This window comes from Corvus brachyrhynchos, unplaced genomic scaffold, assembly GCF_000691975.1.
Source record: "Corvus brachyrhynchos isolate BGI_N302 unplaced genomic scaffold, ASM69197v1 scaffold514, whole genome shotgun sequence".
NCBI lineage: Eukaryota > Metazoa > Chordata > Aves > Passeriformes > Corvidae > Corvus > Corvus brachyrhynchos.
This window is the reverse complement of record NW_008238319.1, coordinates 2,576,336-2,590,264: the sequence shown is the minus strand read 5'-3', so window position 1 is coordinate 2,590,264 and position 13,929 is coordinate 2,576,336. Positions and strand designations below refer to the sequence as shown.

The following is a 13,929-nucleotide window of genomic DNA, read 5'->3' as shown; positions in this document are numbered from 1 at the left end:
GGCGGCTCGGGCCACCCTGTGCCAGGGCCTGCCCACCCTCCCAGGGAACAATTCCTGCCCAATCTCCCATCCAGCCCTGCCCTGTGGCACTGGGAAGCCATTCCCTGTGTCCTGTCCCTCCATGCCTTGTCCCCAGTCCCTCTCCAGCTCTCCTGGAGCCACTTTGGGCCCTGCAAGGGGCTCTAAGTTCTCCCTGGAGCCTTCTCTTCTCCAGCTGAGCACCCCCAGCTCTCCCATGTTTTTGGGGAGTTGATTAGAGATGACTTCACATGTGTAAGTGACACTGCCCCCATCTGAGCACATTCATGGCCAGACCCAGTGCCTCCAGTTGAACCAGTGAGAGCTGCATTTGCAAACTGGGCTCCCTGCAGAGCTCCAGACTGGATACCCAGCACCAGCTCCCCGCAGGGAGGAGCCTGGTTGGACCAGCCTGGCCACATCAGGACCTCTGCAAGGAGCAGGAGTGCTGCCAGCTTTCCAAGGCAGATTTTGGCTGCTCTCTTCTCCCTGATCCTGGGAGCGCTGGCTGCAAAACTTCAGGAAGCAGAGGTTCCTCTGTGGGGAGCTCTCTTTGCTGCAGGGCTTTTATTCCACAGGTGCTGTGGGATGTCCTGAGGCAGCACAGGAGGTGGGCTGGGAGAAGAGAGAATGATTGTTTGTTCTTCAGTTTGTACAGTGCATCTGATCAAAGTTCTGGGGTTCCACAGTTTAAACTCCAGGACTTCAAAATGTTGGTTTATTCATCTAAAACGATGGGAGTTTAGTTTTTTATTAGGATTGGAATCCGTGCATGGATTTCAGCCAGTGGAGTTTAACACAGGCAGAAATGTTTTGCCTCCTTCGCACCTGAGCAAAACTGGGAGTGCTCATTTCAGCAGCAGCTGGATGTTCCTCGGGAAGCAGTGGGAATGTGGGATGTGAGGCCATGGCAGCCTCTGTGTGGTGGGTACAGACACCAGGTTTAAGGAGGTGGCACTAAGCAGCCCCAAGTGCTGCAGTGAGAAGGTGATGAATCACTTTGGCTCGTGCTGCAGGAGAGCAGACTGAAAAATCCCATGTGCTTGAGCCTGTGATTTGGGTTTCTGGTCCCAGAGTGTGCAGAATGAATTTATCAGCATGTGTTGATTTCATGGAGCTTCTTCCCTGTTCTCAGGACTGGGACTGCAGTTTTTATTCCACATCTGCTTTGTGCTCTCCCCATCCTCCCTCAGACAGGGATGCTTTGCTGTACAAACCCCTCTTTGCAGGGCTGGAGGGGTGGATGCTGCATCCAGGCTCAGTTCTCCAAATGCTTTTGTATTTTGATGTGTGACTCCTAAATTCCAGAGTATTCCTGTTTTCTGGTGAGGTTGCTAACAGCTGAAAACTTGGGTTTGTGGAATTGAAATGGGTTTTGAAATGGAGCTAGTCAAACAATCAGTTTTTGTCAAGGTAATGCTCTTAAGTTGGTTTTGTGTTGGTGAGTTAGTAACTAAAATGAAATGCACAGCAGTCACACACATCATGTCAGCCACCATCTCTGTCATGTGCTTCTCTCCATCATCTCTCTGATTTTATAGCTTCCAGGGTGACTTGTTTTATCCGGGATATTAAGCCTGTGGAAAGCTGAAATTCAGGTGGGATGTGCAGGGCTGAAGCATGATCAGAAACACCTTACAGTGCTGTTGAGCTGGGAAGGAGCAGCTGGGAGGTGCCATAAATGAACTTTTTAATGTTTTGTCCCTTTTTTCTCTCCTAGGTTGGTACAGGGGCTATACACTACGGAAGAAATCCAAGAAGGTGAGAGGTGCTCGTTTTTTCTCTTGGAATAAGGTGGATTTTTGGCACTGGATGTGTGGGTTTGTGGAGGTCTCTGATGCTGATGGAGCTGGAGCCCAGGTGTGCACTGGTCACTGCTGCTCTGTGTCCTCAGCCTCTGACCAATAGGAATTTTTCAAGTTAATAAAAACTTACTTTAGCAAGGCCTAAAGGATGACTGGCATATCCAGCTCTGGGGTCCAGAGGAAGGACATGGAGCTGCTGGAGAGAGTCCAGAGGAGGCACCAGGATGATCTGAGGGATGGAGCAGCTCTGCTGGGAGGAAAAGCTGAGAATTTGGATTGTTCAGTCTGGAGAAGTGAAGCTTTGGGATGACCTCATTGTGGCTTCCCAGTGCCTGAAGGAACCACAGGAAACATGGAGAGAGAGTTTGGAGAAGGGATGGAGTAACAGGACAAGGGGAATGGCTTTAAGCTGAAGGAGGGGAGATGTAGATGGGAAATTCAGAAGTAATTCTTGGCTGTGAGGGTGCTGAGGCCCTGGCACAGGGTGCCCAGAGCAGCTGGGGCTGCCCCTGGATCCCTGGCAGTGCCCAAGGCCAGGCTGGACATTGGGGCTGGGAGCAGCCTGGCACAGTGGGAGGTGTCCCTGCCATGGCAGGGGTGGAACAGGATGGGCTTTGAGGTCCCTTTTAAGGTCCCTTCCAAGCCAGGCTGTTTTGTGTTTCTGTGATCCCATTTTTGCAGTGTAAAGGTAAATCAGTCACTGGATGTGTCTTCATGTGCATCATCTCCTTTTGGGCAGTAACTGCTGCCCCAAGCCTGTGCCTCAGTAAAAAGTTCAGACCTTGATGTTCTCCTTGGTCTGTTTAGAGGCTGACACTGCTCCAGTGTCTGTTAAATAATGAATTCCTGGTGAAATGCAGCTTGGAGAGGGATATGGAGCCCCAGCATGGGATTTTTCAGTCCTTCCCTTTGGAGAGGAGGAGGCTTCTCCTGCAGTGTAATTCCAGTGTGCACCAAGGGCTGCATTTACAGCAGCTTTGCTGAAATAAAAGGAGAGGAAACCACACAAACGCTGGTTGTAGCATCGTGTTTTATTTTTTGAGCCTTTTACTTCGCAGTAGTAATTAAACAAAATTAAACTTCAGGGTTTGCTTCTTTTTTCACCAAAACTCTACAAATGCCATGTTTGTCTCCAGAGGTGTGTTTTTAGTTGAGTCTGCATGTCTGAAACTACAGAGTTGTGTGGTTCATCCCACCCATTTCCTTACCAGGCCTGGGTTTTTATTCTATTTTTGTATTTCCATTTTTTTTCTGTGAATAAGTTACATTTCTTCCAAACCATACTTCATGGACGTGCTTTTTACAGTCTGAGAAGCAATTAGACATGTTTCTTAAATTAATTCCACGTGTTGCTGCATTTGTCTGACTGCCACTAAATTTAGTGATTTTTAAATTTTTTTTTAAACTGGGGTGAAAAGACAACTCCCATGCACTATTTCCCCCAGTGGCTTTCCAAAACTTTCTATTACTGCATTCCCAGAAGATCAGAAAACTGAACTCCTGCCTTGAAGGGTGAGATGGAAGAAGTTGTTTTATCAGCTTGGATTAGTTTATTTTAAAAATATTGTTTTATTTCTGGGATGTTGATTAATTTAGAATATTTTTTCAGAGGAGCTGTAAGGTTGCAATTACACCTTCTTGAAAAGGACAGGCAATGCAAAAATTCAATATCTATTAGAAAAGTCTCAAACACAACTGTTCTGGTGCCCAAGGGTGTGAATGGCTCTGCACACCCAGCAGTGTCTTGGCATATTTTAGGTAATAAACACAATATGTTGTGTTCAACTGATTATTTAACACATTTTTCCCTCTCCCTCCCTCTCCAAGGGCATATTTCCTGCCTCATACATCCACCTTAAGGAAGCAATCGTTGAAGGCAAAGGGTAAGTTGGATTTGAAAAGAACAAAACTCCTTTTTCCTGTTTTATCCACATCATTTCAGTGCATTATCAGGTCACACTGTTTCCAGGTAGTTTTTTGCCTTAGTGAGAAATTATTCTGTGATTTTTCCTGTTCCCTTCCGTGGTGTGTGCAACACTGAGTGGTTTGAGCTGTGTTTGTTGTTCAGCAGTTGTTCAGATCCTTATGTATCAAATCAGCTTTGCTGGACATGCAGGTAAAAGTCTCTAACATGAAAATAAAAGTTGAGTTAAAAACCAGGAAAAAACCCACAACCATAGCCCAGGGGACAAAGGAGGTGGAGTGAAATTAATAAATCATTACCTAGGTATGAAATGGAGTGAAACAGGATTAAAATATTGTATTCCTTTGTGCCTGATTTATTTTTATACTCTGTTAAATATGTAAATGATCAAACTACTAATCATGAGGTTGCTGCATAATGACATCTTTCTTGCTGATTGCAAAACTGCCTTTAAGTACCCTACTTCTGCAATATTAAAAGATCTAGCTGGTGTTTCTTACCTTCGTGGCACCTCATTTGAAAACAAATCATACAGGAACTTCGTGGTAATGAACTGAATCTTAATTTTTCATTGCAAGACCAATATTTCGAAAAAAAGAATTACAGGGGAGTATTGTGGTGTTGTAGGTTGGGCACATCTGGTTTTATTCTTGGTTGTTTCTTGTAAAAGAAATATCTCGGTGATGTTACAGTGAGGTGTGTTTTGATATCCTTGTGAATGTAGAAATGAGGAGAGGCTGGGAAGAGTTCTCAAGGGTGTGGAGTGATAAGATGAGAGGGGGAAGGTTTAGATGGGAGATTGGGAAGGAATTGTTCCCTGGGAGGGTGGGCAGGCCCTGGCACAGGGTGCCCAGAGCAGCTGGGGCTGCCCCTGGATCCCTGGCAGTGCCCAAGGCCAGGCTGGACATTGGGGCTGGGAGCAGCCTGGCACAGTGGGAGGTGTCCCTGCCCATGGCAGGGGGTGGATCAAGATCATCTTTAAGATCCCTTCCAACCCAAACCATTCCATGATTCCATAATCTCAGCCCATCAAAATACCCTTTATGTGCTATGGCTGTACTGGTGTCCAGTGCTTCAATATCTGATCATATCTTATTTTTGCTTATAAATTTATAGTAAGTGATGCTAATTCCAACCCAGTTTTATTCAGTTCCCTTTGGAAATGAACAGTTCTTCCCTAGGAATGATTCTAGGTTAGGTGATTTTGATTAGATATCAGCACAAAAGTTTTCACAGAAGAGGCCACCAAGCCTTGGCCCAGGCTGCTCTGTGCTGTGGTGGAGTCACCATTCCTGGAACTGCTCACAAAATGTGTGGATGTGGCACGTGGGGACATGGCTTAGTGGAGACCGTGGTGGTGCTGATTGCACTCAATGACCTTAAAGCTCCTTTCAACCCTTAATTCTGTGATTCTTCATTCTGCTGCTTAATTCAGCCTCATTTTTTCCTTCTTCCTCTTCAGCCAACATGAGACAGTGATCCCCAGCGAGCTGCCCCTGATCCAGGAGGTCACCACCACGCTGAGGGAATGGTCTGTCATCTGGAGGCAGCTCTATGTGGTATGTGCAGCTCAGGAAAACGTTGGCACTGGGAGAGCTTGATGGGAAAAGTGGTGCTGGGAAAGGTGCAGGGAGATGCAGGAAGGAGCTGCTATTTATGAAGGAATCATTAATGAAATTCCCCTTGTGGTGTTGTTTCTAAAGGCTACTTGCAGTGCTGAAAATCTGTGTAGCATCATCTCTGTTAAAGCACAAATCTCAGCAGCGATTCTCCTGCCTGTTTCTTCAAATCCCTTTCTTTTCTTGTGCAGAATCAGGGGTTTTTTTGAGTGTTACCTTGATCTAGCAGTAATCTGTTAAGCAATTATGACCCCTTTTTCATGTGGGTTCTATTATAGAAAACATGATTTTTCAGGTGTATACAGATTGGGAGTAATTTAACATGTAATTTTAGTAAAGAAATTTTAAAAACAGTTTTCAGTCTTTTTCTTTAGACTGTTGGTCTGTGTTATGGAATAATAGAGTATTTATTGTTGAATTTGTGGGTGTAAACTGAAAGCTTTGTAAATTTATCAGTGTAGGCCTTTAACTTCTCAGTATTCCTTTACTTGAAGTTGATTGCTCCCAAATTATTGACACCTTAACTTGCATCCCTGTTTATTTTGATATGTTAAGGTTCCAAACACATAAGAATATATTCTTAGAAATTTGTACAGATAATTACTGATAGTCTCTCAGAAGGGAGCATAGAAAAACAGAGATGAAAGTGCACATAAGTGGGATCAAGAGTTCAAACCTACATTTAAAAGCCCAGCTCAGCTGTAAAGCAAGGCCTGCTGTGGGATTTAAGGTACCTGGCTCACACTTCTGATGCTCTCATTGTGCAAGGTCACTGTAACAAGATAATGGGAACATGAAATTCCTTTATTTAAGGCAGGGTTTAATGCAGTCTCTGTTTCCCATAAATATGTTTGAAATCTTGTATCATAAAAGTGCAAGCTGTGTAATGAAGACACCGAGTGGTAATGAAGATGTTTGTGCTGACTAATGTGGCTTTTAATCACACCCATGAAAATAAAGATTAGGAGTAAGAGTGTAATGGAAATGATGTAGTGTGGCAATAGAGAAGGTGAAGGATAATATCTTCTATGAAAAGAAACAGATTATGTATTGAAGAGGGAGCTTTAAGGTGTTGGAATAGCAGGGAGTTGTGTGCTGAGGAGCAGGGAAGAAGTAGACAGGCAGAAATAAAAGCAGGAGGAGCAGAATCTCGGGAGGGCGCTGAGAACAGCTTTGCCCTTGGTTCTACTGCTGTAGAATCCCAAAATGGTTTGGGATGGAAGGGATTTTAAAGCCCATTCAGTGCCAGCCTGGCCTTGGACACTTCCAGGGTGGGAAGTGGGGCTTGGAGCACCCTGGGATAGGGGAAGGTGTCCCTGCCTGTGGCAGGGGGTGGCCCTGGGTTGGCTTTAAGGTCCTTTCCAAACCATCCCACTCTATGATTCTATGATAAACAATACTTCAATGCTTTGCTAATAATTTGGAATCCAAGAGCAGGCAATCAAGGGAGGTTTGGTTCACTGGAGGCAGCTGGTTTCAGACTGGGCAGTCTGCAGCTTTGAGGGATATTCCATGCTGTCCATGCCTTGCATATCAAAACCCATTAAAGGGCCACATTTATGTCTTGAATCAGTTTGTAATTTGTGTTTGAATCTTGAATGGATGTTCAGATTTTGTTTGCAGAGAGCAGGGGATGTTTCCCATCTCTGTGGTTTGATTGCCTGCAGCCTCGAAAATCAGGAACCTCTTCCCCATTTGGATTTGTCTGTATTTAGCTTCCAGCCATATGTGCCTGTTGTGTCTTTCTCTGCTACATTAAAGAGCTTTTAATAATGGGTATTTTCTCTCTGTGAATATTCTCCCACTATAATCAAGCCAGCTTTTGGATAATCTGAACAGACTGAAGTCTTTAAGTTTCACAGTTAGATATCCTTTTCCCAGAGTCTTGGAGTCATTATGTTCTTTTCCTGCATCTTCTGCATTTTTTCCTTGGCTTTTCTTTTTCAGTGGAGAATTTTATTGTAATTATTTAATTATTCCTAGCTTAGCTGAATGTTGCCAAGGAAAGTTTGTGTGTGCTGCTGGCAGTATTTAATATCCACAGTTCCAGGCTTTATAAGCAATTCAGGTATTTAACTTCCTATCAAGTTTAGGTCTTTTCCTGGTGTTTCACTGTCCTTTAAAAGTTACCTGTGGGCTTGTATGGCATTGATGTGCACAGTGAGGGATTTTGAAGTGTCATTGTGGAGGTTTAACCAGGGAAGGGAAGGATTCTCCCATCTGTTGCAGATGGGCTATTGCAGAGCTTGAGCCTCTTGCTGTCCAAATGCACCATTTTCAGTCCTGCTCTGCTCAGTGCAGAGGGTCACTGAATAAAGCTACCCTGGGAATCAATAAAAGGACATTTTCCCCTTGAATGCCTGAAAGCAGCATGACCCAGGTTTTAGGGTAACATGAAAACAAACATTTATCCCTATTTAGCTCCTTAAAGCTGAGTGCAGGACTCTGGATATTCGGTGTTCTGTGCTGTAGGAAGTGAGGCTCCTGCTTCAGAGCTCTTGTAGACTTACCCTTTGAATTCATATTTGTAATTGCAGTTTATCCTGTGTATTCACAAGCCTTCAAACCTGATTTCTCCCCATTTTTCCCCCCCAAAACAGCAGGACAACAGGGAGATGTTCCGCAGCGTCCGGCACATGATTTACGACCTGATTGAGTGGAGATCCCAAATCCTCTCCGGGACCCTGCCCCAAGATGAGCTCAAGGAGCTGAAAAAGAAAGTGACTGCCAAAATTGATTATGGCAACAGGTTTGTGAACAGCATCTTCCAAGTTTTTCTGCCTGCAACCAGATCACCCTGTGTAAGACACATCAGCTGTCAAGGACTTCTTGCAGGATTCCTTTTTTTCCTGTAGTTGTAGAGATGAAATATTTGTGTACTCACACTTCTGTTACAACAGGATAAAGATGGAAGTTGATGCAGCATCTTTAAAGTAAAACATGTAAAGTGGAATCTATCTCTCTCTCCTGATGCTTTCATCAATTTGATGCTGGTATGAGCTATAATTTAAGGCCAATTCAAAAGTGCAAAAACCCCCAGAATTTTAAACTCCACTTGCTTCTGCAGCACAAACCATTGTCACCCTCTGAGCACCACCAGCTGCCTGTGCCCTCGAGTCACTCAGCTGTAATGTGATGTTGAAGGATTTGGCTCAGAAGCATCATGTAGCTCTTGGTTCCTCTCCCTCCACAGGATCCAGCTGGTAGCAGAAGATTAACAGGGAGATTTCATAAAAGAACGGAGCCATTTAGCACAACAGAGTGGAAGTTGGGAAGGAAATCCTGACCCAAAAGAGACAGCAGTGCAGGTTGCACATGTTGGGATATTTTAGTGATTCAGATGTGTTCTTGATGCCTTTTCTTGGCCTTAAAATCAAGAGTCAAACACGGTTAGAAGGGAAAAAGGGATTTTGCCTTGGTATTTATTTTAAGGATCCTTAGGTGCACACATTTAGCACATCTATCAAAGATTCCCCAGTGAGAGGCTCGAGTGAGCCCCCCTCCCCAAGGAGCCTTCTCCTGGATGGTTCTATCTTGGTTTACAGAATGTGTTCTGGAGAGGACCTTGGGCTCTGGGGCACACTGATCCCTGGCTACGAAGCTTCTAAAATGTTGAGTCTCTCAGCTTGACAAACAAGTCCAAGAATGTAGGCACATAGGACTGAGAATACAGAAGTTGTAAAAAGGTGTGTAACAGGTATAAAAAAAAAGACAAAAAATCTTCATGGCATCATTCTCACCCCAGGCAGCCACCTGGGTTTCAGCACAATTTCTGTAAATAAAAGTTTTAGGTTATAATTTGTCTATACAGTTATGCCTTCCCATAAAGGAGAAATCAAATCTTACTCTTCATCATTTGAAGAGTGTTTTGAATACTGAGAGACAAATGTTGTAGTGCTACTTTCCAGTGTTACCCATCTTGTGGAATTCTGTTGTCCTGCACACCTGGGGAGTGAAAAAGTTTTCACCAACCCAGTCTTTAAATTCTTTGAGATGCAGATATCCCATCATATTTCAGCTATTTGTGTTTAGTTCCTTAAGAGCTGCCAGATTTGCAGTATTTCTGCTCGGGTACTTTATCAGCAAAAGCTGATTTAAAAAAAAAAAAAAGCTGATTAAAAAAAATTTAAAAAGAAAAAAATATTAAACATAATTTTTAATAAAAATTAAAATAATAACTGCATTCAGTCAGTAATTATCATTTGTTATCTGAGATATGGACGGTGGCAACTCTGCAGACAATTAACCAGATGTTGTTGGGATTATTTGTTTGGCTACTAGATTTTACCATCTGCCCAAGGAGTTGGTAAAAGTTGCTCTGAATAACCTCCAGATGCTGAGCCTTCAAACACAGTGGAACATCTTGTGCTGTGCTTTGTATTCCTCATGTTCTGATGGCCTAATTAAGTGATCAGAGCATTCTCTGGAGAGTGCAGGAGGGAGGTGAATGTGAACTTCTGAGTAAATCCTCACCACTGAAAGAGAACATATGTTTCTAATAAAATCCTGCATTCACTTGTGCTTAAAAGAAGCATGAATGGGGATTTTAGGATTCAGGCAGAATGAATTCATGATCTGCTTTAGAAATACTAGGTGATCTTTAAGGTCCCAACCCAAATAATTCTAAATGTTTTCTGTCCTAATCATATCCTCACTTTTCCTGACTTGTGAACCACTGGTTTGTAAATAAGATTTCTTCCTTCTATAAATATAGGCAGAAGTTTTGCAGCATATTGTCAGAATAACTGAGGAAGCAAAAATGGCCTTAGGAATCTGTATTTTAATATCTTTCTGAAATTGGGTCAGGTAAATTTTGTTGTGAAAACGCTTTTTTTTTTGGTTCAGTTGCAGATATCTGTAACTGGGACGCTTAAGAAACAAATACTCAGATTTTTTCCCAAGCATCATTTGCAAGTTAAAGGCTAAAACAAAGGAAACAAAGGAGGGTTTGCTTTGACTTCTTTGGCAGTCTGTGCAAACAGTGGTGTGTGGTAGTCTGGGTTATGAGTCTTTCCCTGAATTTCTGAGCTTTTCCCCTGGCCCAGGCAGTTTCCTCATGGAAGCACTGCAGGACTGACAGTTCCAGTGCTCTGTGGGTGTTTCTCCTGCTGTGGCTGCTGGCCAGGGAGCAGTAGTAGGGAGGAGGAAAACATCTTTGGCTGCTTTTCTGTTTGGTTTTGATGATGAAACCATTTTCTCACCAGGAAATTCATCTGGGAGCATGATGTTCTGGGGATGCTGGAGAATTTTGTGGTGGCTGAGTCCAGAGCAGAGCTTAGGAGGTGGTGCTTAAAAATCTGCAGCTTGAGTGATGTTTGTCTCCCTTGCAGTGCAGTTAATTGGAGGGGTTTGGGTGTTGACCCCACTCAAGGGTTTAACACCTCCAGGTCTGGAAGGGGTGAGGAGGACTCCTCCAAGTCCATGGAAGCATCTTTGTGTGCCACAGCTCCTGTTTTCATGTGCTTGCAGGTTATGTCCAGAGGGAATTTCCTTTCAGATAAATCATGCACCCCAGTGTGACTTATCAGACACAGCAAATTTGATTTAAGCTCATTGAGCAAATGTATTTCAACCCCACAGTTACAGCAGCTCCACTGGGAGAGCTGACCACAGGGTTTGAAGGAAACGGGATGCATTTATTGGGATGGAGGTGACAAGGTCAGTCTTAGGGAAGTGACCTGGTTTTTTAACCCTTGGCTCTGCTGCCAGCACTGTGGGAAATGTGGAAAAATGTGAAAAGTTTTTCCTGAGAGTGGATTTGATTATGGCAGAAACCTTCCTCTCTGCAGAAGATAATTGTGGATGTCAACACCCTGCTGACAGAAATCTGCCTTCTGCTCTAAATAACAGGAAACAACTTCTGCCTTACCTTGTGGGCTTTGGGTAAAACATGAGTTTGCAGTTGGAGGAGAAGGTGGAGTGGGAGACATGAGCTGTGTGTGGTGGGACTTGATTGTGCAGACTGTTGGATAAATCAGAGGAGGAGCCCAAGTCCCTGGCAAATTTACTTGTTCAAGAAATTGCTTCCCCAGCTGTTGTGCTGTTTCATTTCCATCAGTTCTCCCTGTTTTGTGGGAATAAGTGCCTTGGATCTCCAGGGTTGCTGACATGTTAAATTGCATTATCATGTCTCACGTAATTTCTTTTCCATGGTGTGTCAGGTGTGCAGGTTGAACACTTGACAGGTGTTTTTTAGGCATTCCTTTGAGCGCCGCTAATCCACAACCATTTCTTCTGTCTTGTTTAGGATTCTGGATTTGGATCTGGTGGTTAGAGATGAAGATGGCAACATTTTGGACCCAGAGCAGACCAGCACCATCAGCCTTTTCAGAGCACATGAAATAGCTTCCAAGCAAGTGGAAGAGAGGTTACAGGAGGAAAAAGTGAGAGATACTGTGGCTTTTCCCTGTGAAACACAAGGCTGTAAACTAATTGGATGGCTGTTATTTTTAGCATTGGTAATGAGGGATTTGATGTGTTCATGAAGAATTATCAGGCTTAAACATTTTGTAGGAACTTTTATGTCTTAGGCTGGTTTTTTTTCATCCTTTAAAGGGTTTAGCAGAATTGATGGTTCAGACCTATATGACAAAATGAAGTGCATTTGTAGGTTAATACCAGAGATGTGCATGTGAGAGGTTTGTAAGTTAGGTTGTCATCAGTTTGTTTCAGAATCACAAAGAAAAAAATCCTATTGTGTGGTTTCTTTATGCCAATCCTAAAAACTTGCTTTTGAAATAAAATGGGCAAATTTAAAGCCCTTCTCAGTCTTGAATTGTCAGCAACTTGCAGTTCAAAATCCTTATTTTTAAAAGGAAGAACTTTTCTGTTTCTTTTTCTGTTTTGTGTTCCTGTTTTTTTTCAGATATATTTGAGGCTCAATTTTTTTCTCCATTTGTCTCTCTCTACTTAGCAAGTGAAGATTTCTTTTCTCTCGTTTTTCTCTTCTTTTTTTTAAACTTTCTCCTGATGGTGTGGCATCTCAAAGACAGATCCAGGAAATGCTGTCTGTCATAAAACTTAACAGAAAAAAGATCACAAGAGCAGACACTCAATGGAAACCTCCTCCTCTTCTTTCTGGAAGCTTTTAGTAAAGTTTTACAGCAGTTGGATGTCTGTTGGGCTAAGTTAAACTTTATTTTGTTCTTGAATTGCAGTCTCAGAAGCAGAATATTGATATCAACAGACAAGCCAAGTTTGCTGCCACTCCTTCGTTTGCTTTATTTGTAAATTTAAAAAACGTAGTGTGTAAAATAGGAGAAGATGCTGAAGTCCTGATGTCTCTGTATGACCCACTGGAATTAAAATTTATCAGGTTAGTGCCATTTTTATCTGTGCTTACTCAGGGATAGCAGTGAGGTAGTTTTGGGGCTTAGCAAAGTCAGATTTGTGTGAAAGGCAGAGGCAGGTGCCTTCAGCTGGGGCACGTTTCAGGGTCGTGCTGTGCTTGTGGTTCCCCCAGAGCAGATGAGAAATCAGAGGTGAACACGCCTGCAAGGGCTGTGCCCTCGCTGAGCTGCAAAAATTCCCACACTTGGGTGCTGAGGAGGTGCTTTCTTTATAAAAACTGTCTGCACTAAGGGAAATGGCAGCTCTCTGCTCAGTATTCGTGTGTTTAGGATGAGGAGATTGGGTTCAAGAGTCTTCTGTAAAGTCTGAAGTTGACTTTTTCTGCTTATGTTAAAGAGCATTCAGTGATAGGATATGGGGGAATGGCTTTAAGAGGAAAGAGGGTAGATTTAGATGGGATATTGGGAAGAAATCCTTTCCTGGGTTTCCCAGAGCAGCTGGGGCTGCCCCTGGATCCCTGGCAGTGCCCAAGGCCAGGCTGGACATTGGGGCTGGGAGCAGCCTGGGACAGTGGGAGGTGTCCCTGTCCATGGCAGGGGTGATGGGGTGGTCTTTAAGGTCCCTTCTAACCTAAACCACTCTGTGATTCTGTTGCTCTGTGATTTAAACAAAAAGTCCTCCAAACACTGTTTCTTTTCAGTGAGAACTACCTGGTGAGGTGGTCGAGCTGTGGCCTCCCCAAGGACATTGACAGACTGCACAACCTGCGGGCCGTGTTCACCGTGAGTGCCCCGCCCCGAGCGCTGCCCTCCAGCGCCTGGGAGTCACACGGGAGGGGGAATGAGCTGGGTGTGAATAGTGTGGGGACACCTCTGCAGGGGGGAGACAGAGCTGGAGAGGGGCTCTGGACCAAGGGATGGAGGGACAGGACACAGGGAATGGCTTCTCGCTGCCAGAGGGCAGGGCTGGATGGTATTTTGGGAAGGAATTGTTCCCTGGGAGGGTGGGCAGGCCCTGGCACAGGGTGCCCAGAGCAGCTGGGGCTGCCCCTGGATCCCTGGCAGTGCCCAAGGCCAGGTTGGAGCAGCCTGGGACAGTGGGAGGTGTCCCTCCTCGTTGCTAGGGCTGGAACAAGATGATTTTTAAGGTCCCTTCCAACCCCAAGCATTCCACGATTCTGTGCTGGCGAAGGTTCACATGAGACATTTCTCTCAAGCGGCTGCTAAATATTCTCAACACCTGGCTAAAACCAAAGTAAATTTTTGAATTTTTG

The 13,929-nt window shown here is 44.1% G+C and overlaps 1 protein-coding gene across 1 annotated transcript in view; it reads left to right on the top strand.

Annotated features, from left to right (window-relative positions):
• DOCK1 (dedicator of cytokinesis 1) overlaps nt 1-13,929 on the top strand; it is a 244,271-nt gene that overhangs the window by 3,477 nt on the left and 226,865 nt on the right. The window contains exons 3-9 of the mRNA XM_017733893.1: nt 1,739-1,779; nt 3,651-3,706; nt 5,210-5,306; nt 7,967-8,115; nt 11,614-11,749; nt 12,524-12,681; nt 13,357-13,438. Coding sequence (XP_017589382.1) covers nt 1,739-1,779; nt 3,651-3,706; nt 5,210-5,306; nt 7,967-8,115; nt 11,614-11,749; nt 12,524-12,681; nt 13,357-13,438 — 719 coding nt within the window. The remainder of the gene's footprint in view (nt 1-1,738; nt 1,780-3,650; nt 3,707-5,209; nt 5,307-7,966; nt 8,116-11,613; nt 11,750-12,523; nt 12,682-13,356; nt 13,439-13,929) is intronic.